Raw genomic sequence first — 24,551 nt, 5'->3', positions numbered from 1 at the left:
TGAGAAGGAACAAAATGCCAGCATGTTCTACAAATGGACGAACCTCAAAGGCATGACCAGTGAAAGAAGCCCAACACTAAAGTTCACACATCGTTTTATTCCACTTATATAAAATGCCCAGAAAACACTATTTTATAGACAGAAACCAGATCAGTGCTTTCCTGGGTCAAGGGGCTAGGTGACAGAAATGCTCTAAAACTGAAATATGCGATAGTTGTATAATTATACAAATTTACAAAAAAAATCACTGAATTGCACACTTGAAATGGGTTAATTTTATGGCACATCAATTCTCAGCAAAGCTGTCAAAAAAAAAAAAAAAAAAGTTGGCAAAGAAAGATGATCGATTCCAGCTTGAAGGGCCTGCAGATATGTAAAGAAAGCTATCCAGTTGGTCCTTGGACATAAGAGATTTGCAGTCCCAGCTTTGGCGGCCAAAGATTCCCTTATGGGAAATGATCACCCAGAGAAGAGACACAGACAGACAGAAAAGACAGAAAAGACAAGGAGAAAGTACCAAGATATACTGCTAAAAGGATTGAGTAAAGGAACAGAAACCCATGAGAAGCTGAGAAAGAGCAGCTAGAAAGATAAAAACCTGGAAAAAGCAGTCTCTCTCTCCTTCTTTAAAGATTTTATTTATTTGAGAGAGAGAAAGATAGAGCTCATGTGAGCAGGGGAGGGGCAGAGGGAGAGAGAGAACCTTAAGGATTCTCCACGAGGGCGACTCGACCCCAGGACCCTGAGATCATGACCTGAGCCAAAATCAACAGTCAGATGCTCAACCGACTGAGCCACCCAGGTGCCCCTAAAAAAAGCAGTCTCTTATGGACCTAAAAAGAAATGTGTTAAGAAGGCCTCTGGGTCATGAGGGTCCAGGAGGCTGGTAAGAAGAAATGTGCGGGAAGACTGTGTTTGGTTTCTCAGGTCACTAAGGGGTGGGAGTAGTTTCAGAGGCACACTGGGTGGGGTGGGGTGGTCAGAAGACCAACTACCATGGGGGACAGATGATCAGAAGAGCAACGGCAGCCATGGCAGGAAGTAGGCAGAAAGGCGAACCAAAACACGGGAGCAAGTGGAGCTGGAGCGCTGGGAAGGAGGACGGCAGAGAGGCCACAACACGCAGCTGCTCGTCTCAAGACAGCCACTGTGCCCTCCCTCAGAAGAGCAGAGATCAGCTAGAGTTGAGAGCGGCCAAGGCAGGGGTGGGAGCCCCCCTGCAGCCGCGAGAAGGGGGCGCTCAGATCAGCGCAGTGCTGCGCCCTCCATGCAAAGACAGAGCCATCGCCACTCACCTTTTCACCCTCCAAGTCTGCAGACGTTAACAACTCAGGCCGTTTCTCTATTATATGAACTTTATCTTCCACATGGTTAGCCTTGAAAATCTTAACAAGAAAAAAAATGAAAGTACTCTTTTTGTCCAGGAAAAACCAACCCCTCAGAGTTGCCTGGTCTGTTCGCAGTTTTCTGGCCAAACAGTTCTAGAGGACCACTTTCATCTGCTTTGTGGAAATTCTCTCCTCCAGGGGCATCCAGTGCCCCAAGGATGAGATCACTAGCAAAATGTTGTAATAGCAAAACAAATTTCTCTTGCAGGCATGTAAGCAAGACCCAGCAACAGGCTTGTATTTCTGGGAGTTTCTTTCAGAGAAGAAGAAATCAAAGCCAATCATCTGGGGGAGAAATAACGGTCACAGGACCAACTAGTCAGGTCAGCTTGTGAGCAGTGACTCTCTGGGCACCGGGTGGCAAAACGAATCATAAGCTCAGCTGTATCACTGCAAAAGATTTTAGTTTTGTTAGTTTTATGTGAAGTGAGGAGAAAAGCCACAAAACACAAAGCAGAGTCTGGAGGTTTGCTACTATCCAGTGACAGCCCAGATTTCTGAGCCAGCTCTCAAGATGGAGGGGGTTCTCACTAGCTCCCTTAGTGCCAACACAGCATCAAAGCCATCAATCCCAGACGCAGGAAGGGAGGCCCCCACCCGGTCCCCTCATAATTTCAGTAACAACCATTATCACTTACTTTTTTCATCAGTCTGTGCGAAGCTGCTGAGCTCTCTATGGTAAATACCTAAAGAGAATACCATGCTCTTAGTTGTAGGAGATTGACTTGAGAGAAAAAGAAACTAAAGATCAAACATCAACAAGATCATTCCAAGGCAGAAGGTACCACCTAACCAAGTCCACCTGTGCTCATTACCCATGGGGACAGCATCCCCTTTTCTCCCCACAAAGACTTCACTTGAGAGAGAGAGTGTGTGTGTGCGAGAGGGGGGGAGGAGGGTGAGACAGAGGGAGAGGGAGAAGCAGACACCCCACTGAGCAGGGAGGCTGGATCCCAGGACCCTGGGATCATGACCTGAGTGGAAGGTCATGAAGTGGAAGGCTTCACAGACTGAGCCACCCAGCCGCCCCTGCACCACTCCCCCTTGCCGCACTGGCCCTTACAAGGTGCAGACTCTGACAAGGAACTGCAGCTCTACAGGAACAGCTACAGCCTCACTCCTGCCTGCACACCGAGGCGATCAACCCCAAAGTCCCTGCATCCATGGCAGCTGTGCTCTGCAAAGAGCCTGAGTCACAGAACTATGTACCCAGACCACGTAACATTCAAACTCAAGAGCCGCCTTCGGAAAACCAGCAGAACGGCGCCTGTCCAGTACCTGCTCTGCCCCAAGGTGATGGGCCAGCAAGGACAGCAGACTGCCATCACTGACACAAAGGCACACGCTGTCCGGCTTCAGCACCTGCGGGAGAAGAACCACCTCAACACAGGTTTTCTTCTGGTAGGTCAAGAAATTTTTGTTGGCGCGCTAACAGAAATGCTTCCCTTCTTCTGACTCCACCAACTCACTCTGTGATCCTTCGATCCGATTCTACACCCTCAACACCCAGCTGGATCTTCTTGGGTCCCCACAGTCAGGCTTGCCAAGCAGTAGCAGCCCCCGCCCTCCAACGTACCCACCTCACCCACCTCTCCCCACCCAGACCTCACTGTCAGGAAAGACTCTCCACAAGCTGTCCTAAAAAGCCCAGCCTCCCAATCTCTTCCCTTTCTGGTCACAGCACAAATAGCTGTGGGTCCCTCAAGTGACTCGCCAAAGGCAGTGATTCCTTTACAGGTCGCAGAACCCTTGGAGAGAAACTTAAGACAGTTTGGATCCCCCTCCTGCAAAAATGCATCCATTTGCATATATGCACACATATTTTTGCATACAACTCCAAGAGGCCTAAGAGACTCCCCTCCAAAGCCTGTGTGTGGTCCTGGCCTAAGAGACCACAGCTACAGGCAGCAGGGAACAAATGTTTTTAGGCAGGAGAGTTATATAACCAGATCCATTCATTCATTCATTCATTCATACACACATACATACATATATATACATATATGTGTATATATTTTTTTTTAAAGATTGTATTTATTTGAGAGAGAGAGGATGAGTGGGAGAATGAGAGAGCGAGCCAGGGAGGGGGAGCCCTCAGAGGGAGAAGTAGACTCCTTGCTCTGCAGGGAGCCCAATGTGGGATTCAGTCCTGGGACTCCAGGAACATGACCTGAGCTGAAGGTAGTCACTTAACCAACTAAGCCACCCAGGCACCCCTAACCAGATATATATTTCAGAAAATTTTATTTGTTTTTATTTTTTATTATTATTATCTGAAGATTTTATTTATTTATTTGACAGAGAGAGAGCAAAAGAGGGAACACAAGCAGGGGGAGAGGGAGAAACAGGCTTCCCGTAGAGCAGGGAGCCCGATGTGGGGCTTGATCCCAGGACCCCGAGATCATGACCTGAACCAAAGGCAGATGCTTATTAACTGAGCCACCCAGGCACCCCTAGAAAATTTTAGAAAGGAGGCAGATGAAAGGAAGGATGGGGTTGCCGAATCCACTGGGATCACCCACAGCAACTGCTAGTGACCACAAAGGCAACATGTTTCGAGGGACAAAGGCAGAGACTGGGTAAGACTCCCAGGCAGAGGCTCTCATAGGAGAGTAGAGAACAAGCCTGGTAACATGCTCCCTGGCTCACCACCTGAGGGCCCACCCAGAAGCCACCAGAAAACCAGGAAGCACAGAAATCAAAACCAACCAACTGTAAGTAGAAAATGAGCTGGAGCCCATGGTACCAACTCCCTCTTGCCTATAACCACCCAAGGGGCTGCACACTGACCGTTCTTAGGGCCTGGACGTATCGTTCAGTTCTGTCCTGATCATTGATCTCTCCAAACCGAGGCCGGGTCCAGAGCAGATGAGCTTGGCAGTCGCACACGGGGCGTGGTGGGGAGACTCTCCCATTCTTTTCAGGGCTAGGCCAGGAAATGAACAGACAGACACACATGATGAGCATGACCTGCTAGGCACTGGCAGGCATGAAGGCATGGCTCAGGGATCTGCCCGGTAAAGGTGGTGGGCACACCCCCAACCTCTAGAGGCCAAGAGCCTAGGAACGTGCTTGCAAAGGGGCATTAGAGGTTAGAAGACCCCCCAATTCAAGTCTTCTCATCTAGGTCTCTTCCAAATGGGGGCCCTACAACCAGGGCAGCCTCTTCTGAGTACATGACAATAGGCGCTAACAGCGCCAGTCACAAAACTTTCACTCTTATTTCTTACTCTCACTCTGTTCAGAGGCAAACTTGCCCACTCATGCCTCTACAGGGTTTATAAGGTGAACTTCCAGAAGTGCACAGAGTCGCTGGCCCAGAGCACACACCCCCGCCCCGCCCACAAGACACAGGGCATACCTGGTCTTCTGGAGGCTGTACCATACACAGTAGTCGTCGTGGTGGGCTAGCAGGAAGAGGCTTGAGCCTTGGACAACGGGCTCTTCTTGTGGCAAGAAGTACACACACTGCATCCAGTGGTCCCGCCACTGAAACAGGGAACAGAGAATCAACCGTCCCCAAGCTGCAGGAAGGGCAATGTTTCTAATCCAGAAGTCAAAATCCAAGCCCAAACCCGCTTGCAGGGAGACCATGCTGTGGACTACAGATGCCTACTCTTGCCAAAGAGATAGAGAGGAGAATTCTCAAGTGAGTGGCTAATGGCCAGAAAGCTTGCTAGAGCGCTGCTGGCTTTAGAAGGAAGCAATGTGGTCTTCAAGAGGGGTTCAGGACAGGGGACTCCAGCCTCCACCCCATGTGTGTGCATGTGTACATATGCATGCCTCCACCTCGTGTGTGTGTGTGTGTAGGCAATGAAGAAGGGAAGTAGAGATGGAAGATGGGGGAAGAGACAAACAAACATATAAATGTTAACAACTGGGAAATTTAAGTAAAGGGCATATCAGTATTTATTTTCATTTATTCTGTTGATTTAGAATTTTTCAAAATAAAAAGTTGGGAAAATAGTACAGAAGGGTCTTGTTCTGTTTATTCTTTTGAATTAAAATTTTTAGGGGAGCCTGGGTGGCTCACTTGGTAAGACTCCAACTCGTGATCTTGGGATCATGAGTTCAAGCCCTGTGCTGAGCTCCACACCTAGTACAGTGCATTTATTCAAAAAAATTAAAAAAATTTAAAAAAATAAAATAATATGAAATAGTTTTTAAAGACCTGGAATCTAAATTTAGTATTACTCTAAATTACTAAAATACTCTAAATAACTTTAAATTCTAAACAGTTTATGATGATCCAGAGTCAACTTTTAATAAACTGCATTCATCCTTTTTGACACTACAAACCCTGTATACAGAATTCTTTGATAAGAAAAACCAAAGGAGACTGGAGAAGATTATGCTGAGTGAAGTAAGTCAAGCAGAGAGTCAACTGTCAGGTGGTTTCACTTACTTGTGAAGCATAAGGAGTAACACAGAGGACACTGGGTGAAGGAAAGGAGAAGGGACTGGGGGAAATTGGAGGGGGAGACAAACCATGAGAGACCGTGGACTCTGAGAAACAAACTGAGGGTTCTGGGGGTGGAGGTGGTTGGGCCTAGTGGTGGGTATTAAGGAGGACAGGTATTGCATGGAGCACTGGGCGTGGTGCATAAACAATGAATCTTGGAACACTGAAAAAGAAAAGTTTAAAAAAAAGGTAAAGAAAAACTAAAGGAAAAAAGCTATATTCACATGAACGCCCTTATTACAGATCCAGACTAGCAAAAACTGGCACCAACCCAAAGGTCCAGCGGCTCAGAAATGGCTCTACAAATCCTTATACAGAATATGAGAAGGCACTGAAGATGGTAACTGCAGACTCCGTGCAGCATGAAAACAGAAACCAGCGCCACAATCTCCTGCATGTGGAAAGAGATCAAAAGGGAGCTCTCTGCAGTGACAGGACCCCGAGTGATTTTGGTCTCCTTTTTATTTTACACAAGGAGGGTTATTACTCTCATAATCTTTAATCCTCTTTTTATTTTTTTTAAAGCCTGTTTTTAAAAAACAAAGAACCATCCTAAAAAGTGGATGCCTGGCTCAATTCTGATGAGATGAGTGTGTTCATTCTCTGTTACCAGCCGGAACTAAGAAAAACTTGGTCCCTGGGAGACTCCCAAAGCACTGTGGGCAGACGCAAAGAGAGCTGACACCAGCCCTACTTTTCAGGAACTTGCATTCTGCCTACCCAGATCTGAATTTAACCAAAAGGCAGGTGAATGACATTTCTAGGTGTCTAAAATGTCTATTTGAACATAACAGCTAAAAAATGACAGTGTAGGGGCGCCTGGGTGGCTCAGTGGATTGGGCCTCTGCCTTCGGCTCAGGTCATGATCCCAGGGTCCTGGGATAGAGCCCAGCATTGGGCTCTTTGCTCAGTGGGGGGCCTGCTTCTCTCTCTCTCTCTCTCTCTCTCTCTCTCTCTCTGACTCTGCCTACTTGTGATCTCTCTCTCTCTCTGCCAAATAAATAAATAAATAAAAATCTTTAAAAAAAAATGTCAGTGTAACTAAACACGATACAGAATAAGTAAATGCTAACAAGGAAAAAAAATTGATTTTCTAAAACCTGTTCTTTTCCTTACTAAGCAAACTGACCCAAAGACAAGAGAAGCCTTCCCCAACCCCTCCTGGATTATGGTTCTGAGTTCCCTGACCATCCTGTCCTCACACACCAGCCTCCCAGGTCCTAATGCTAAATTGAGGGCTGCTGACTGAACCCACTGGCCCTTGGCGTAGAATATATTTCAGACCAAGAGCAGTTCAGTGAAGTTATGAGGGAGATCCACTGCAGCTCTTCAAATTTCTAACAGTCCATTAAATCACTGCCGGTAAAGTGAGGATGCAAACCCCAGTCAGGAAATAAGCACCAACCACTGTGGCCTAGACCCGAGGCCCTGCTCCAAAAGGCTGGGTCGTGCCTCGGTCTCAGTTTGGGCACGTCTCGTATGAGGACTGAAGGAATAAGAAGATACACAGTAGTGATGAGGGAGAAGGGCAGCTGGAGACAAAACATAAGCTCACCCCGCAGCTGCCAGGAGTCTCCCTACTATCCTAGCGCTAACACTTTGCTAGAGAGAACACCCCTTTGCTAGAAGGGGAAACCTTAACACGGCAACCCCAGAGCCTCTGGTATCTCGTAGGTGGGTCCTTTTTAGCATATTAAAGTTCTTTTGAACCATCACTTTTCCTTAACTTCCCCCAACTCCCAAGTATTTAATCACCACTCCTCAAGACTCTGGGGCAGCAGCTCTTTCTTCCCACCGATCTTGTCACCTTACTTTAATAAAACTACCTTTTTGCACCAAAGATGTCTCAAGAATTATTTCTTGGTCAGGGGTTCTGGACCTCACCCCAGTGAACCTCACCCTGTATTCCAAAACCACACAGGCAGCACTGTGAAAATGTGCAAATGAAAGTATTAGCATTTAACATTCTTATGTTAATTTTACATCCATCACATTCCTGGAGAGGAAGCAAGCAGCCCAGTGTCTATCTCAATTCCGTGGGTGAGTTCTGACCAGCCCCCTCCCGCCTCCAAACTCACGCTCAGCCTACAGACCAGGCTGTGCACAAAGAAGTTCATATACACTGCTTGGAGGCATGGCCACCGAGGGCCAGGCAGCCGAAGGGCAGAGGGGAGATGGGGGACCTCACAGGCCCAGGGGTGGGGAGGGTCATCTGCAATCCTGCAGCAGTCATTACCCTTTGGCCTAAGCGCTAACTCAGGGAGCAGAGGAGCAGCACAGGCCGTCCCCCGGTGTCACCCCATGTACACCCAGAACTAACAGGGCAACAATGGAGATAAATCCAGTGCCCAGCATATGGTAACAACAGAATACAGACAGAATGGTGCGCAGAGCCTACGAGGTAGAGAAGGAATGGTTTTCATGGAAATGGAGAAGTTGTAGGGTCTGGAGCCAAGGGCCAAGAAAGAATTCTTGAGACGCCTTTGGTGCGAAATGGTGTTTTTATGAAAGCATGCCAAAAGAAGCCGTGGGCAGAAAGAGCCGCACCAGGACCGTGTGAGGTGGCTGATTAGATACCTGGGAGTTGGGGGAGGTAAGGAAAAGGGAAGTTTCAAAAGGATTTTCATATCCTAAGAGGACTTCCAAGATACTGGAGACCTCGGCATTGTTAAGTTAAGGTTGTTGTTCCTCTAGTAAAGCATTAAGACAGCTGGGAGTCTCCTGCTGGACTTTGGGTTATTAATAAGAATGTTTTATTGATAAGAATGCTTTTTTCTTGTAAATCACTAAGACATTTCGTAAACTGAAAGAGACTCAGGTCCTCGATCTCTATCAGTTAATCATTTGTTTTTCCTTCCCTCGGCTTTAGGACAGCAGGAAGGCCTGAGGAATGTCACACAGAGCCCACCTGGGGCTGGGAGTGGGGGTTGCGTGGTGTCAGCTTGTGCTTTGTCCTGAGTTTGTCTTCGGGCCCCTCAAAGAAGGTTTGGCTTCTCAGCACTGAAGCGGCTTTCCCACTTCCCCCCTCTTTGAGTGTGTGTATAGAGGGTAGACAATACATGCACGTCAGAGAAAATTCAAAATATACAAAACGGTCATGGAGTGAAAAGTTAAGTTTCCTTTCCACCCCTCACCTCCAGCCCCCTTCCCAGAAGCGACCACTTTTACCAACTTCTATAAATGCTTCCAAAGATACTCTCGCACACACCCACCACACACGTAAAGTCATAAACACATATATTCTCATCTTAAATAACACAAACGCTGGCACGCCACACACTGTTCTGCACCTCTTATTTGTGTTTATTTAATGACTGTGATGAGGGAGCAGGAGGCTGGCTGAGGACAGAGCAAAAGCTGGCGCCTTGCACCCCCTCTCCACCCGCTCCCCTCCACATGTGTAGCATTCCTCAGGCACCCCTGACCGCCATAAAACGATAAACAGTTAACTTGCAGGGAATGCAATCCTGCAGAACAGGAATCTCCCTTGCTCTACAGATGTCCTAGAGACCTAAACAGGGAGGTTACCTTATCAATAGCACAAATTTCCAGAGGCAAATAAGTTTCGGTTCCTGAAGCCCTAATGTCTCCCTCCCACCATAAACTGGAGGAGACTGAGGTAGAAGGGAATGTAAATGATGGCAGGATCATAATACCCTACCAAGAATCTCCCAATTATCTTGATGTTAGTGCCTGACCTAAAGACGACACTGATCAAGCCATAAGGGCAAGGCCTCCCCCCAGCACCTTGCAGGCCGTCCTTAACACGTGAGAACTCTGTTGAAACCTCCCATACCTTCCCCTCACCTTCCCCCAACCGCAAGGTATATAACATGCCTACCCTCACAACCCGGGGCAGCAGCTCTCCCTGCCCACGGGTCCTGTCCCCGTGCTTTAATAAACCACCATTTTGCACCAAAGATGTCTCAAGAATTCTTTCTTGGTCATCGGCTCCGAACCTCAGCCCACCGAACCTCACCTAGGTTCTAGAACTTCATCAACTGTCCTGGAGACTGTTCTCCAGCAGTGCTCAGGGACCTGCTTCACCCTCTAAATGGATGTATGACAACAGACTTAGCCAGTCCCCTATTGCTAGCTTCTAGGGTGTTCTGGTCCTTTTTCATTAAGTCAGGGCTGTAGTGAGTATCCTGGCACACACGTCATTGTACGCCTATGCAACTTTACCCAGAGCCTAAACATCTAGAAGTGGTGTCCTTCCCACAGGGACAGACAGGGTCTCCCCACACTCCACAGAAGCTCTGACGTTCATGGGCCTGCCTTTCCCCACAGCACCTACCCAGAGCGCGTCACCAACCTTTCTGAACTTTAACACTAACAGGTGGAAAATAAAGGTCTAAATGCAGTTTACATCTGCACTGCTTGTACAAGTGAGGCTTAAGAGCTTTTCGTTTTGTGTTAAAACCATGCACTTCTTTTCTGTAGTTCACATCCTCTGCCCACTTTCTATTAAGCTACACAAGATTTTGAGGGCACAGAAAATGAGACTGTAGACAGACCACAGTCCTCCATTCCAAGCTGAGCTGAGGCCCTGGGGTTCCATGGGGGCTGGGGGTGGGGGCTCTGAGCATCGCCATGTGAGCCAGCACCCCTCTGCGGCCTCGTGTCTGCTGGTGCCGTGCATGAACTCAGCAGACTCCAAGGTCTGTTTTCTAGCTTACCATGGGTTCCCTTGCCTTTTTGCTGCTGCTGTTGTTTTAACTCTTCTCTGACTGGTACCTGGGTAGCTCAGTCAAGGGGCCAACTCTTGGCTTCGGCTCAGGCCATGATCTCAGGGCCATGGTAGGGGCAGGTGTGTGTGCGTGTATGCGTGCGTGTGTGTGTCTGTCTGTCTCTCTCCTTCTCCACACTCGGCGGGGAGCCTACCTCTCCCACTCCTTCTGCCTGCCACAGGCTGGGGGGGGGCGGGGTGTGTGTGTGTGTGTGTGTGTGTGTATCCCCACACTCAGCGTGGAGCCTGCTTCTCCCCCTCCCTCTGCCTGCCGCTCACCTGCTTGTGCCCTTGTGTGCACACATGCGCACACACACTCTCACGCTCTCTCTCGTTCTGTCATATAAATAAATAAAATATTAAAAAAAAAATCCTGACACAGTCCTCCTGTCTCTAAATTCCTGTGAATCTAAGGTTCAACATACTACTTTCCCAAAACCAAAAGCAGACAAGTTTCCTAATTTACATGAAAACGTGCTCAACTCCTACCTCTTCTTACCTGGAGCTCCTCTGGGTCTGAGTGTGCCCAGAAGGGGGCCATGGTGCACTTGATCTTCCCCTCAGGGTCCATTTCAATGTCCCACCAGGAGAGAACCACCTGAGCTCGGCCCGATGCCAGAGGTTCAAACTGCCGGCTGTGGCAGGCCGCTGAGCTACTGACTTGCTTGCTAAAGTCCACACTGTGGAAGAATATGCAGGAACTTAAGCATATTTAAAGCTCACATCCTCCATTTTTAAGCTTTTACAGTGACATCGCCAGCAATGAGACTTGTTTGCAACAGACTCCTGCCTTCAAAAGGTGACCTCCGCTAGATTTCCTTCTCATTCATGAAAAACTTCTAAAGCCCCCAATTCCACCAAATTATCTCAAAGCACCACTGGCTGGTCCGGTTCCTTGGTACCTGAACATGGGCATCACATCACTGAGGGCAGTGAAGTCAGTGGGCGACACCTGGTTCAGCTGAATGTCATAGACAGACGGGGCACCGGGGCACCTCTCCAGTTCCAAGGGGGGGATGATGACCTGCTCTCCGTGGCCAGTCTGAACGCGGACAGGAAAGAGCTTATTCCACGACCACATCCTCCTGGACTCCACCAGCTGCGCATAGACAGTCGCCCTATGAGGCACGGCTTCACAGTTTTCCTAAGTGTATGTTACAAAAACAAAAGAAGAGAACAATAAACCGGTAGATGTATTATAAAACAAACCCACAGCAATTCTCACTGATCAAGAGGCTTGTTCCTTAATATCAGGTCGGCTGAATAGCATCCAACGCCTTCCCACTCACTATGAGGATGGTGAACTGTTCTTAGCCTAATGTCCTTGGGGAAGCAAAAAAAAGGAACCAGATTTCAAAAAGAATACACATTATGCCTAAAATGATTTATGTCAGGTAAGTTCCCAACTACATGACACTCTCAAATACTTCAAAAATAATCCTTAATTGTCATCATGCTCATTAACTCCCACACCAACTCTGCACAAAGAGTCCAAGTCTGCTAAGCAGTGATGCTGGCACTGGGCTCTGAGTTCTCTTCAGCACAGCTCTCACCCAGACCCAGAACCTTTTTACCGCACAGCACAATGGGTAAGTATCCACCCTCGGATGACCTGACCTCCTGGCCTCACCAGGAACCGCCAACCACTCCCCTCGTTTGGTTTTGGCTGCAGTCGCTCCTGGTTTCCCTCCTACCTCTGTGCTTCACCTGATAGCCTCTATGCACCAGGCGGCAGGTGTCCAGCCATGAAGAGGACACTCACAGCCGCCGCTATAGGGAAATGACAGGCACGGGGTTTGCCTGCCTCCATACAAGAGTCCTCTTCAGTCAGATGACCCTTTGCTGTGGGGGCTGTTCCGTGCATCATATGGTGTTCACGAACATCCCTGGCCTCTAGCCACAAGATGCCAACAACAGCCTCCTCTCAGTTGTGACACCAGAAACGTCTCCACGCATGGCTCTGGATGAAAAACACTGTTCTCCCCCTCTGGCTGCTTCACAAGGCTGTGCTTCCCTACCCATCCTTCAAAGAGAACCCCCCACAGACCTAGTCTGGCCCATCTCTCTCGCTCCACACACTCTCCTGTGAGGGATGTCAGCCAGCCCGTTTCCATTTACCAAATACCGCACAGCCAAAAGCCTCTTGGTTCTCTCTTATTTATCTGACCCTCGGGTAGCTCAGACTCTGCCTAAACCAAACAAATCACGTTCACCTCTTCCCTCCTGCCTGAGCCCAGTCCTCGTCCCATCTTCCCATTCAATAAGGAGCACCACCATCCAATCCAGTCTCCCAAGCCCCAAACCCTGGCATCGCCATCAATGCCTCCACATCTAAGTATCACCGAGTCCTTGACCACCTCCGTCCTCCCCAAGGCTACCTGCCCAGGCCCATTTCTCTGGTTTCAGCCGAGGCCCACCTCAGCCCCAGAGCCTAAATGACTCCAACCACCTTCTAACCAGTCTTCCCACCCCTGATCTAGCATCCCAAGTGCTCTCCATGGGCCTGCCTACCGGAACCTGGTATCAACCCCTGCTTACAACCCTCCTGTGGCACCACACTGCACAGTGGCCCATCTCAGTCTAGTCCTGCCCAGCCCTCCATCCTCAGCTCTAAGCCCCCCTCCCACACTACCCATAACGCCAACCACTCCCACCGCAGCAGCTCACCTTCCCATCTTTGTGCATGCTGACCTCCTCCACTGAGAACGCCCCCGTATGACCTACCAACGCCTGATCACTCTTGCAGACTGACTCTGCCGGGGCTTTATTTTCCTTGATGCTTCCCATCTCCCCCAGCACAGCGGGCAGGATCTCACCCCACTGGCCGCCACCGGAGCGCACCCTCCGGCTGTACTGTGACAGCCTGCTCACCAACCCGCCTGCCGGGGAGCACACCTTCATATCCCTGGCTGGCAAAATGAAGGCACCCAATAAATTTACCTCCTAGATCCATCACTGGGTCACTCACCACTGCATGGATTATCTGTCAGACATACAGCATCCCGGCTGCATGACCTCCAACAGGGCAGGAAAAGGGGCAGGCAATGGAAGCCTTTTTGAAAAGCTGTAACTCTTTCCAGCTCAGACACAAGGTGGGCAGATGAGGGCAGTGATTAGAACAGACAATGGACACCTGGCTACGCAGACCAGCTGAGAAAGGAAACTGCAGACAGCTGCCTGCACACCTTCTTAATTAATAGATGAATTTGAGGGAGGCCAATTGGGCAACACTAGTGTAATTTTAAATATCCTTGTGTTCTCTGTTCTAGGGATTCATCTAGTTCACAGCTTTAATGTGGAGAAATAGAAATAATTACTACCAATGTTACGAGAAAAACATCTTCCATCTTGGAGAAAAGGAGACATCTCACAGTGTGATCACCATCACACACTGACTGGGTAAATAATGTGGCCTGTGGCCCCAAGTGACCTGGAAGGAGCCACATTCTTCACTCTGGCCACACCAAGAACCCCCACACAGGGCCCCAGATGGAGGCAGCTGCAGGCTCGCCCAGATGGTGCCCCCAATACAGGTGGCAGCAAAAGTGGCAAACACTCACACCTTCCCAGCTGGCCTTTGCCTCTGGAGACATTTATGTCCATAAAAAAGGAAGACCAATGTCTCCGATAACACTGTCAGCATGCCTCTCCCTTCTCCAAAAAACTGCCAAAGATTATCACTACCTAAATTCTTTTGCCTAGAATGGAGAGAGGGCTTGGCATTCAAGGCCTTCCGCCCTCTCTTTGACTTTCCACCATCAGCTCACAAGCCTGCCTGAGGGGTCTTCCCACTGATGCAGAGAACAGGTCTGCTACCTGGGATACCTCTCCCTCTCCTCAGGGCCTTTCCATGTTTCACCTTCTCTCTATATACCCGTATCTCCTCATCCTGGCCCTCATCTGCCAGTCTTAAAACAAATGTTACTGGTGCTTCTGTTGGCCTTTCCACCTGGCCCAACCAGTCTATACCATCCCCGACCAGTGTGGATCTTAGAAACAGGAAGAATGTTTTGTTTTTCTCCCAGGATACTAGAATGCCTTATACACAGGTGACAGTTAAAGAACCTTGGATGAATGAAGCTGAAGACAGTTTCTTGCCTTTCAGCTCTAGCCTACGAAGACTTGGTAAGAGACCCACAAGTCCTAATTAAGGAGAAGCGGAGTCTCCCAGGAATCTAGGGTATCCTAGGGGATATAGTGAAGTACAGAGGGCTCAGGCTGTGCAGAGCGTGGGGCACCAAGGAGACCTGTGTGAGCCAGCAGAGAGCACAGCAATGTAGCCGAGGGAGGCCCCAGGTCCCTACCTGCACAAGATGTCTGTGCGCATGCTCATAGGAGGGCAGCGCTCCTTCTCCGATCAATTCTGTGTCAAACAGCTCTGTGATCAGGATATTGGCACGGCATGGCATGTCACCATCTGAGAAACACAAGGAATCAGAGCCAGAAGCAAATGATCAATGAGAAAAAATACTGACAGCAAATACATGAAAGATAAAAGGTGAACAGATCATTACTCTGAAAGCACATCCATACATTCAATTTATCTAGAAGTGTCATGAAACTTTCTAATGGCTCACCAAAAAACCCATTTTGATAGACATACACACATCGAAATACTACCAACTGGTAAATCTTGGTTACGAGAATGCAGTGTTTGCTATACCACTCTTTTAATTTTTCTGTATGTTTAATATTGCATGGGACTCACAGAACTAGTAAGAAAACTATAAACACCCAAAAAGAAAACCAGGCAAAAATACAAATAGACAATTCATCACAGAAAAACTAATCAATCAAGTACGTGGAAAATGTTTCATTATTATTAGCAACTGGAGATACAAATTAACAATTAAACTATTAATATATTAGCAAAAATGATTTGAAAAGCAAAACTGAACATTGGCCCTTCAAGTATTTCTAGGCTTCATGGAGGGAGAGGAAACCAAAGCTAGAAAGGCTGCATAATTCCAGTGATACTTCAAGATCCAGGATTCCCCAGTTCCTTACACCAAAGCCCCCTAAATTAAGTTTCTTGCTACCAAACAACGAGCCCCCAAGTAATAGTTGTTTAGGATAGTAGGAGTAGGGGAGATCTTTTGGCTGACTCTATTTCCTGAACCTCTGTAATGTAATGTAATGTTACTTCTACAATTTTAATTTTTAATGAGCCAAGAGACAAAATTAACTTTGAAAGGGGCTATTCATCACAGAGAATTAGCTGTGAACACTCCTAAGGCTGCACGAATTCCAATCTGACAAAGCCCACTCATCTTTCCTACGGAGAAGATGAGTTTCAAGGACAATTTAAGGAAAGAGAAGCATTAAGGAGGCTCAAAGGAGGGTGTGGTACAGAGAGCCTGAACCTTTAGTCATGGAGACCCGAGCCTGGATCCCACCTTCTGGCCCGGAACCCTCAGTGCTGTCAGTCACCTCATCTGTACAAGGGTAATGAGACCTGCTCCAAGTGGTGGTGGTTAGGACAGCAAAGGTAAGAGCTGACTGTTGGGTCCCCTCAAAATTGGATACCCCAATAATGGGTCCGTGATTAAAGGAGCGAGACTGATACAAGTCGAAGGTCAAGCAAAGCTTTATTTCCTGCCAAGCATCAGGAATCACACTGACAAACTGACCAGTTAGGGCCGCCCCTACAGAGAGGATGACCCCTCCCTGCTTTCCAGACTAACTTTTATAGAGCAAAGGCCATGTGGTTGGGCCTGGCCACACACAGGTGGCCAATGAGACTGTAACACACACAGGAAACTCCACAGTGACGCTAGGCGACCAACTGAATTACAATTTACCCTAGTAGACATTTGATTTAGCCTATCACACCTTGGTTAGGATTGGCGCCAAAAGGCTCCCAAAGGGCAGAGGCCCACACTCCTGGGTAGCTAGGAGACAGTATGCACCTCCACTAGATTGAATACCTCTACCTGGCCTGACCCACCCTTGTATTTGGACTTTGTTACCTGGGACTGGTTTCCCGGACTTGCTTTTAAATAAGTTCCCCTGGTGGGTAGGTGGGGGGCAAGGTCAATTTAAGTTTTACAACAAAACGGCAGTTCAACGGGGGTGGGGCTGCTCTGGCTGAATTGGCCCTTCAGCTGCCCACTTTCTACAAAGCAGCCCTGTGCTCCCAGTCATGAAAGCTGACAAGAGACACTTGTCTCTGCCTACCTTCTCTGCTATCACGCCGAACTCAAACATAAATACACTGTCCCAAACTGCACCCCACACCTACATGTCTGCTTCTCCCTCTCATGCCTCTGCCTCAGTGGCCAGCACCACCAGTCACACGGTCCTGAAACCTGGCCATCATTCACCAGCTCCAGGAGAGCGGCAGCCCTGTCTGCTCTGCTGGTCATTTTACCCCAAGCGATGCCTATAGAACTACGCCCAGCACCCAGAACGGGCAGCAAACCTTAGCTGACTCCGTGATTCCTCCCTCTCTGTCACCAAGCCCTGCCAATTCTACCTCCTGAATAATTTTTAAGCCAATTAAGTAACTCAAAATGATGTATTGTCCAATTTGCTTCAAATAAACAAAGCTTTACAGTCCACCGAATCTTCACAAACACTCTTGAGAGCCTGGTAGCTAGCATGCTGAGTGCTAATGTAGGACCTACGGGTGGGGGGGGGGGGGCTGAGGAGGGCAGGGAGCTCCAGGAGGATGGGGAGCCCGAGAAGAGTGGGTACCCCACCGCCTTCTAAGTCTCTGCCACATGACCAGATGGCACAAATGCTTAAGCCTCTGCCTTTGGCTCAGGTCATGATCTCAGGGTCCTGGGATGGAGCCCCTCGGCAGGGAGGCTGCTCCCCGCCCACCCTTCCACTCCCCTGCCTACTTGTGATCTCTGTCAAACAAAAAAATAAAAACCATAAAAGGAAAAAAAAAAAAAGAGGAAACAGTTTGTTCTGCAAGAAGAGATACAAAGTGACCCCTACCACTGCTCTGGCTTTCTGCCAGTAGGTGCTCTCCGGACTGCTATGGGAAGCAGGAAGTCTGGCAGAATGTGGCAGTCTTGCTGAGGTAAGGAGACAGCAAGTGGAGTTAAGGGCGCAGGTGGCTGGGACTCACAGGGGAGGGAACCAGAGAGGATGTTACATAGAAAAGGGGTTCAGGGGGCGCCTGGGCATTGAATGTCTGCCTTTGGCTCAGGTCATGATCCCAGGGCCCTGGGATCGAGCCCCGCATCCGGCTCTCTGCTCTACGAGGAGCCTGCTTCTCCCTCCTCCACTCCCTCGCTTATGTTCCCTCTCTTGCTGTTTCTGTCAAATAAAGGAGTAAAATCTAAAAAAAGAAAAAAAAAAAGAAAAAGGGCTTCGGGAATCTGACCAGGGCTCCCCTGAAGCCTCTTGCTGAATATACTCACACACACAGAAGACAAGATGTAGAAAGCCAGGCAAACGATGACCATACCATCTAGGTAGAAACTGAACAATTTCCAGAGCTCACAGAGGGCTGGGAGCCATTCTAGTTCCTATCAGCCAGCAACCCAGAGAGACTCTATGAAAGCCATGTTGGTACTAGTGAGACCAACATCGTCTTGGAACAGTGGTTTTCAATGGAGGGTGATTTTGCCCCCACCCCCAGGCCATTTGGCAATGTCTGGAGACCTTTTTGGTTGGCTCAAATGACCGGGGCCTGGGTTGGGGGGAGGAGGGTGTGGTGAAGGGCACTAGGTAGTACTGGCTTCTACTGGTAAGAAGCCAGGGATAAACATCCTGCAGTACGCAGACAGTTCCTCCCAGCAAGGAATGATCAGGCCCAAAATGTCAAGAATGTCACCGCTAAGAAACCCTGAGAGGGGCACATGGCTCAGTGTGCGGAGCCTGCGACTCCTTTTTTTTTTTTTTTTAAGATTTTATTCATTTGACAGACAGAGATCACAAGCAGGCAGAGAGAGGAAGCCGGCTTGCTGCTGTGCAGAGAGTCTGATGTAGGTAGGGCTTGATCCCAGGACCCTGGGATCATGACCTGAACTGAAGGCAGAGGCTTAACCCACTGAGCCACTCAGGCACCCAGAGCCTACGACTCTTGATCCTGGGGTTGTCAGTTCTAGCCCCATGTTGGCTGTAAAGAATAAAATAAAAATCTTTAAGAATAAAATATTTTTAAAAAAGAAAAGAAACCCTGACTTAAAGCTAGTCTTTTTTTTTTTTTTTGGAGAGTGGGGACAGAGGTGTAGTGGGAAAGAGGGAGAGCGAGAGAATCTGTAGTAGGCTCCACACCCAGCACAGAGCCTGACTCGGGGTACCTCAACTTAAAGCCATTCTAACCCCACTTCAACAAAGCTTAGAAACAAGCCCTGAATGGGACATCTGGGTGGCTCAGTCAGTTAACCCACCTGATTTTGGCTCAGGTCATGATGATAGGGTCATGAGATCAAGCCCCATGTCAGGATCCATGCTGGGTATGAAGCCTGCTTGTGATTTTCTTTCTCTTCCTCTGCCCCATCTCCCTCTCACTCGTAAAACAAATTAAAACAAACAAAAAAACTACAAGCCCTGAAATGATCAAACTGATCTGTCAGTACCCCAACTGCAAGGCAGACAAAGCTTTTATTATTTATTTATTTATTTTTAAAGATTTTATTTATTTATCAGAGAGAGAGGGGGAGAGAGCGAGCACAGGCAGACAGAATGGCAGGCAGAATGGCAGGCAGAGGCAGAGGGAGAAGCAGGCTCCCTGCCGAGCAAGGAGCCGGATGTGGGACTCAATCCCAGGACGCTGGGATCATGACCTGAGCCGAAGGCAGCTGCTTAACCAACTGAGCTACCCAGGCGTCCCCAGACAAAGCTTTTAAAGGAAGACAATAAACTCTGATACTCATCAATGCAAAACTGCCAACATACACAGCATCTGAATACAAATCACTAGACATGTGAAGAAGAAAAGTGTAATCCAGAACCAGGATAAGAATTAGTCCTAAGAACAAACCCAGAAAACACAGAAGAGTGGAAGCAGAAGATAAAAAATACTGAAGCAGCTAATACAGATAACAGTAACTATTTAAAATAACACACAGGGATGGCTGGGTGGTTTAGTGGGTTAAGTGTCTGCCGTCAGCTCAGGTCATGATCCTGGGGTTCTGGGATAAAGCCCCACACTGGACTCCCTGCTCAGCGAGGAGACTGCTTCCCCCTCTCCCTCTGCTGCTGCTCCCCTGCTGCTTGTGCTCTCTCACTCTCTCTCAAATTAATAAATAAAATCTAAAAAAAACCCCACAAAAACATGTAAGAACAATGGGAATTATAAAAAAGAATCAAAGGAAACATTCAGAGATGAGAAATACAGTATCAGAAATAAAAAGTTCATGGGGTGCCTGGGTGGCTCAGTGGGTTAAGCCGCTGCCTTCGGCTCAGGTCATGATCTCAGAGTCCTGGGATCAAGTCCCACATCGGGCTCTCTGCTCAGCATGGAGCCTGCTTCCTCCTCTCTCTCTGCCTGCCTCTCTGCCTACTTGTGATCTCTCTCTGTCAAATAAATAAATAAAATCTTTAAAAAAAAAAAAAAAGAAAGAAAAAGTTCACTAGACATACATACCTTGCAGAGTAGACACCACAAAAGAGAAGATCATTAAATCTAAAAACCTAACCAGGAAACTACCCATGTATATCAGGTGAACGAAGGCGTCCACACAAGTGCTACTCAGCAACAAAAAGAATGAACTCCTGATCCACAGAATGTGAATGAAACCCAAAGGCATCATGCTACAGAAAAGAAAGCAGGAACAAAAGAGTACACATGGATAATTTCACTTACTCAAAATTCTAGAAAAGGGAGCTCTAACCCGTATTGAAGAAAGCACATCAGTGGGCACCTAGGGTCAGTAATATGGAGGCGACTGGCTGCAAAGCATCACAAGGACTCTCTATGTGCATGATAACAGTCCTGACATTCTACTGTCCTGATTGCAAAAGAGATTACAAATGTGTTTACATGTGTCCAAATTCATCACACTATATACAAGACGGATGCACTCACTTTATGAAAATTTGCCTCAATAACAAGGATTAAAAAAACAGGATAACATGTATGTTTCAAAAATAAAGGGCCTGGGGTGCCTGGGTGGCTCAGTGGGTTGGGCCTCTGCCTTCAGCTCAGATCATGATCTCAGGGTCCTGGGATCAAGCCCCGCATCGGGCTCTCTGCTCAGTGGGGAGCCTGCTTCCCCCTCTCTCTGCCTGCCTCTCTGCCTACCTGTCATCTGTCAAATAAATGAATAAAATCTTTAAAAAATAAAATAAATAAAAAAATAAAATAAATGGGCTACTAATCCATTCTTTTGTGCATGTTTCAGGTTCTCCGTTAAAACCTTTTTTTAATTAAATGGAACAGATATGTTGACCTTATACAGAGGCTTCCTTCTCAATTACTGTGTTTTAAAAAACTGCAGGGATATCCAGACCCTCACCCAAGAAGCTTCTTTTTCAAAGCTTTCCACCATGCTCCCCAGGAATCAGCAGCACATAAAATTTGAGAAGTCTGATTCAAATGCCTAGCCTATAAAAATGACTCTGAGAGCCTGGGGAGACTGTGCTACGCAGGCAAATCGCACACCTCATACACTGAAGCAGAAAGCAAACCTCTCTGCCATCGGCACAAAGCAAACCTCTCTGCCATCTACTTAGTTTCACTTCTGTACGAGGAAACTCAAAATACAGAGGGCTGAGTCACATAAGAATTCCAACTTGCTTAAAGCAAAAGGAAGTTTCATTTATATCACCACAGTTGGCATGTGATGAATTCTGGTTTACTCACTGCTGATTTAACTAGCAGAAAAGCAAAGTACTTACCTTCAGACCACATGGGGAGACCCCATTTCTCCTGTGATTACCTGAATACACTTATTGCAGGTAACCAGAATAAACCTTTTCTCTCCTTCGAGTAAAACTTTCAAAACAATATGTATTAATCTTACCTGGCCCTATGGTCACCTCAGTGGAATGCTTGTTGATAATCTTAATTTTATCACTAAAGCCATTTTTCTCTACAATCTTCACAGCAGCATCAGCCATAGGCTTGAAAACCTAGAAATGAGAACCAAAACCCAAGGAGAAATGAGCAATAAATTGAGCAGTAACATTCGAACATCCAAGATCAGTAAGCTATGCCATGATGCAGGTTCTAAGATTTGAAGAGGTCTCCCTCACAGTATTTCCTCTTGAATATATAATATGTACCTCTGTTACCATATGACACAGGCAAAATATTCCTTTGCCCTGATTTAATCTAAATAAAAGAGACCTCATCTTTGGAACTTAAATACTTTATTCCCCAAATGTGTGTCATGAAAATGAATACAAAGGGAAGACATTCGGCTGGGTTTAACTTGCACGAGTTAAACCTTACCAACCAGGCACATGGCAGAGGCAGGGCCTCCTAAGGAGGTTGCACTACCTAGCAGAGACGGCAGGTGTCAGTGCCGAGCTAGGGGGAAAGGCAGAAAGGGAGACTTGACCTCACAAAACCAGGACCTGGAGCCAGAGGCAGGACATGTGCTGTCCTCTCCAGAGGAAAGTGAGACTGTTACCGTCTTAGTCATTAAGTGTGAACAGGCACCAGTTCAAAACTGTACCAAAGCTCCAGTGGGGCAGAACACAGCCTATATTTTACAGTATTCGAGGCCCTCTGTAATATGAACCACCTTACTTCCCTGATCCTTACTGTCCTCCCACTCTACCCTACCCATGTCTGATACTCTAGCCACACTGATCTCATTGTGTACTATGTACTAGGCAAGCCTGAGCCTTCTCGGCCCTACCCCACCTGCCAAAGCAAACCCAACTTTCCAGAGCAGCACGTATCTCCTCTTTTCCAGGAGTCTTCCTTAACCTTTCACATGTCCCTAAACACAAGCCCCTCCAACTCTTACTTTCTAGCCTGCCCAGTTTTGACTGCAAAGATCCAACCACAATAGTGCATAAAACACAGATGTGTGGGGCACCTGGGTGGCTCAGTGGGTTAACGCCTCTGCCTTCGGCTTAGGTCACGATCTCAGGGTCCTGGGATCGAGCCCCATATCGGGCTCTCTGCTCACCGGGGAGCCTGCTTCCCCCCTCTCTCTCTGCCTGCCTCTCTGCCTACTTGTGACCTCTGTCTGTAAATAAACAAATAAAATTAAAAAAAAAAATCATACAGATGTGTACGTGGCCACACCCACCAGAGGTAGAAATAGAAAATGATAAAGTAACTGGTCACAACGACAAGATTTCCATTTTTTCTAAGTACTTTTCTATATTTTCTACCATGAACACATAATTCTTTTATTATAATCAAGCAGGAAATGCTATATCCTTCCATAAAGAATACATATGTGCTTAGCCAGGAAAAGAAATCTTCACAATCTGTTCCAAATTATTTCTAGGATCTGGCTTGATGTTTTTAGATGTAATCTGAGGGCCTCGTGCCCTCAGTTCTCACTCATCACTTTGCCTCTACCCCAAAGTACCACAAGTTCACCCCTCACCCCTCCTGCTTCTTGATGTTATCATTCATCTCCTCCGCTGACCCTTCCGGCTCTGACATTCATAGTATCCTCCTGAGCCATCAAGAGCTCAAGATCTCACCCAGAACAATTCTTTCTGAAATGGCCCCTGAAGTCTTCCCAACATCATTTGGCCCTTCATACAGTTTGGGGGACCAACCTTCTTCCAAGCAGTGCACATGTCCGGTCTATGGGTAAGCAAATCTCTCAGGCCAGGTCAATGAGGTAAGTTAAATTGGATTTAACTTTATTCTGGCCAATGATACCCAAGGAGAGGTTTGCTAGAGATTTCAGGGAAAGCTCTTCTTATTCTTTAAAAAAAAAAAAAAAAAAAAAAAAAAAGTGAGGAAAGCAGGACCAGGCTTCATTTTTGAAGACTTTGCCACAGAAATCACTGCAACTAATACACCTTCCCAAAATATGCCTCACTTTTCAAATGTATTAAAAGAGAAATTTATAGTCATTGCCTATGATTTCTCGTATTCCATCCACTTCTCAACTCTACTCCCCTGAAAATACCACCTAAAGGAGGTCACTTCTTAGCTAACAACTCAACAGCCTCTCTCAGTCATCATCCTGCTTAACTTCTATACCCGTGCTGTCTCATACAGGGACCACAAGCATTTAAATAGAAGTTGATTAAAACTGCATGAAATTTAAAAATTCAGCTCCCTAGTCATACAAGTCACACTGCAAGTACTGAGCAGCCCTATGTGGCTAGGGACCACTACACTGGTCAGCACAGCGATGGAAGATATTCGGCCTCTCAGAAAATTCTTCGGGGCAATGGTGCTTTTTAACATCTGCACCTGCTGACCACTCCTTCTTTCCCACGATTCTCATGCACTCTGCCCCCTCTTGGCTTCCACCTCTGCCCTCTAGGGTCTCTTTGTGTCTATTGGAAATTGACTTTACTGGTCACACTTCTTCCCTCACAGGCAGGTTTGCTCTTTTCCTTCTATTCTCCCTCTCCTGAACAACCCTACACCGCCAGCTTCACCTGTCATATCTTTAGCAAACAAGTTGCAAATCCACTTGTACCAGCCCCTCTCTAAAGGGTCAGACAGGGAAGCCTCGGTGGCTCAGTCGTTAAGCATCTGCCTTAACCTCAAGTCATGATCCCAGGGTCCTAGGATCAAGCCCTGCATCAGGCTGCCTGCTCAGCAGGAAGCCTGCTTCTCCCTCTCCCACTCCCCCTGCCTGTTTTACCTCTCTCGCTGTGTCTCTTCAAATAAATAAATAAAATCTTTAAAGAAAAATAAAATGGGGTCAAACGTCCAGCTCTAGGGACCAGCAGGTTCTCAGTCACTGTTTTGGACCTGTCTTTCCTGCTGGCGTGCAGCTCATGTTGAGCTGAAAACCACAGGGTAGTCCCGAGAGAATGACCACAGGTTCAAAAGTGGTCACTAGAGTAAGAGCTGGGAGGCCACCATAAGATGTCAAGAGCCAAACAGAAGAGATCTGAGAGTCACAAATCAGAG

At 47.5% G+C, this 24,551-nt stretch overlaps 1 protein-coding gene across 3 annotated transcripts in view; it reads right to left on the bottom strand.

Annotated features, from left to right (window-relative positions):
• PRMT7 (protein arginine methyltransferase 7) overlaps window positions 1-24,551 on the bottom strand; it is a 47,453-nt gene that overhangs the window by 6,543 nt on the left and 16,359 nt on the right. For 2 of the 3 annotated variants that reach the window (XM_059383408.1, XM_059383406.1), the window contains exons 5-13: window positions 21,505-21,613; window positions 14,884-14,996; window positions 11,482-11,723; window positions 11,079-11,259; window positions 4,750-4,877; window positions 4,179-4,314; window positions 2,667-2,750; window positions 2,027-2,074; window positions 1,296-1,385 (exon numbers count right to left, since the gene is read on the bottom strand). In XM_059383408.1, coding sequence (XP_059239391.1) covers window positions 1,296-1,385; window positions 2,027-2,074; window positions 2,667-2,750; window positions 4,179-4,314; window positions 4,750-4,877; window positions 11,079-11,259; window positions 11,482-11,723; window positions 14,884-14,996; window positions 21,505-21,613 — 1,131 coding nt within the window. The remainder of the gene's footprint in view (window positions 1-1,295; window positions 1,386-2,026; window positions 2,075-2,666; window positions 2,751-4,178; window positions 4,315-4,749; window positions 4,878-11,078; window positions 11,260-11,481; window positions 11,724-14,883; window positions 14,997-21,504; window positions 21,614-24,551) is intronic. The other variant, XM_059383407.1, reaches the window with a different exon arrangement.

This window comes from Mustela nigripes, chromosome 17 (assembly GCF_022355385.1).
Source record: "Mustela nigripes isolate SB6536 chromosome 17, MUSNIG.SB6536, whole genome shotgun sequence".
NCBI lineage: Eukaryota > Metazoa > Chordata > Mammalia > Carnivora > Mustelidae > Mustela > Mustela nigripes.
Note: the sequence above shows the minus strand (reverse complement) of the source record. Positions and strands in the feature narration are given on the sequence as shown.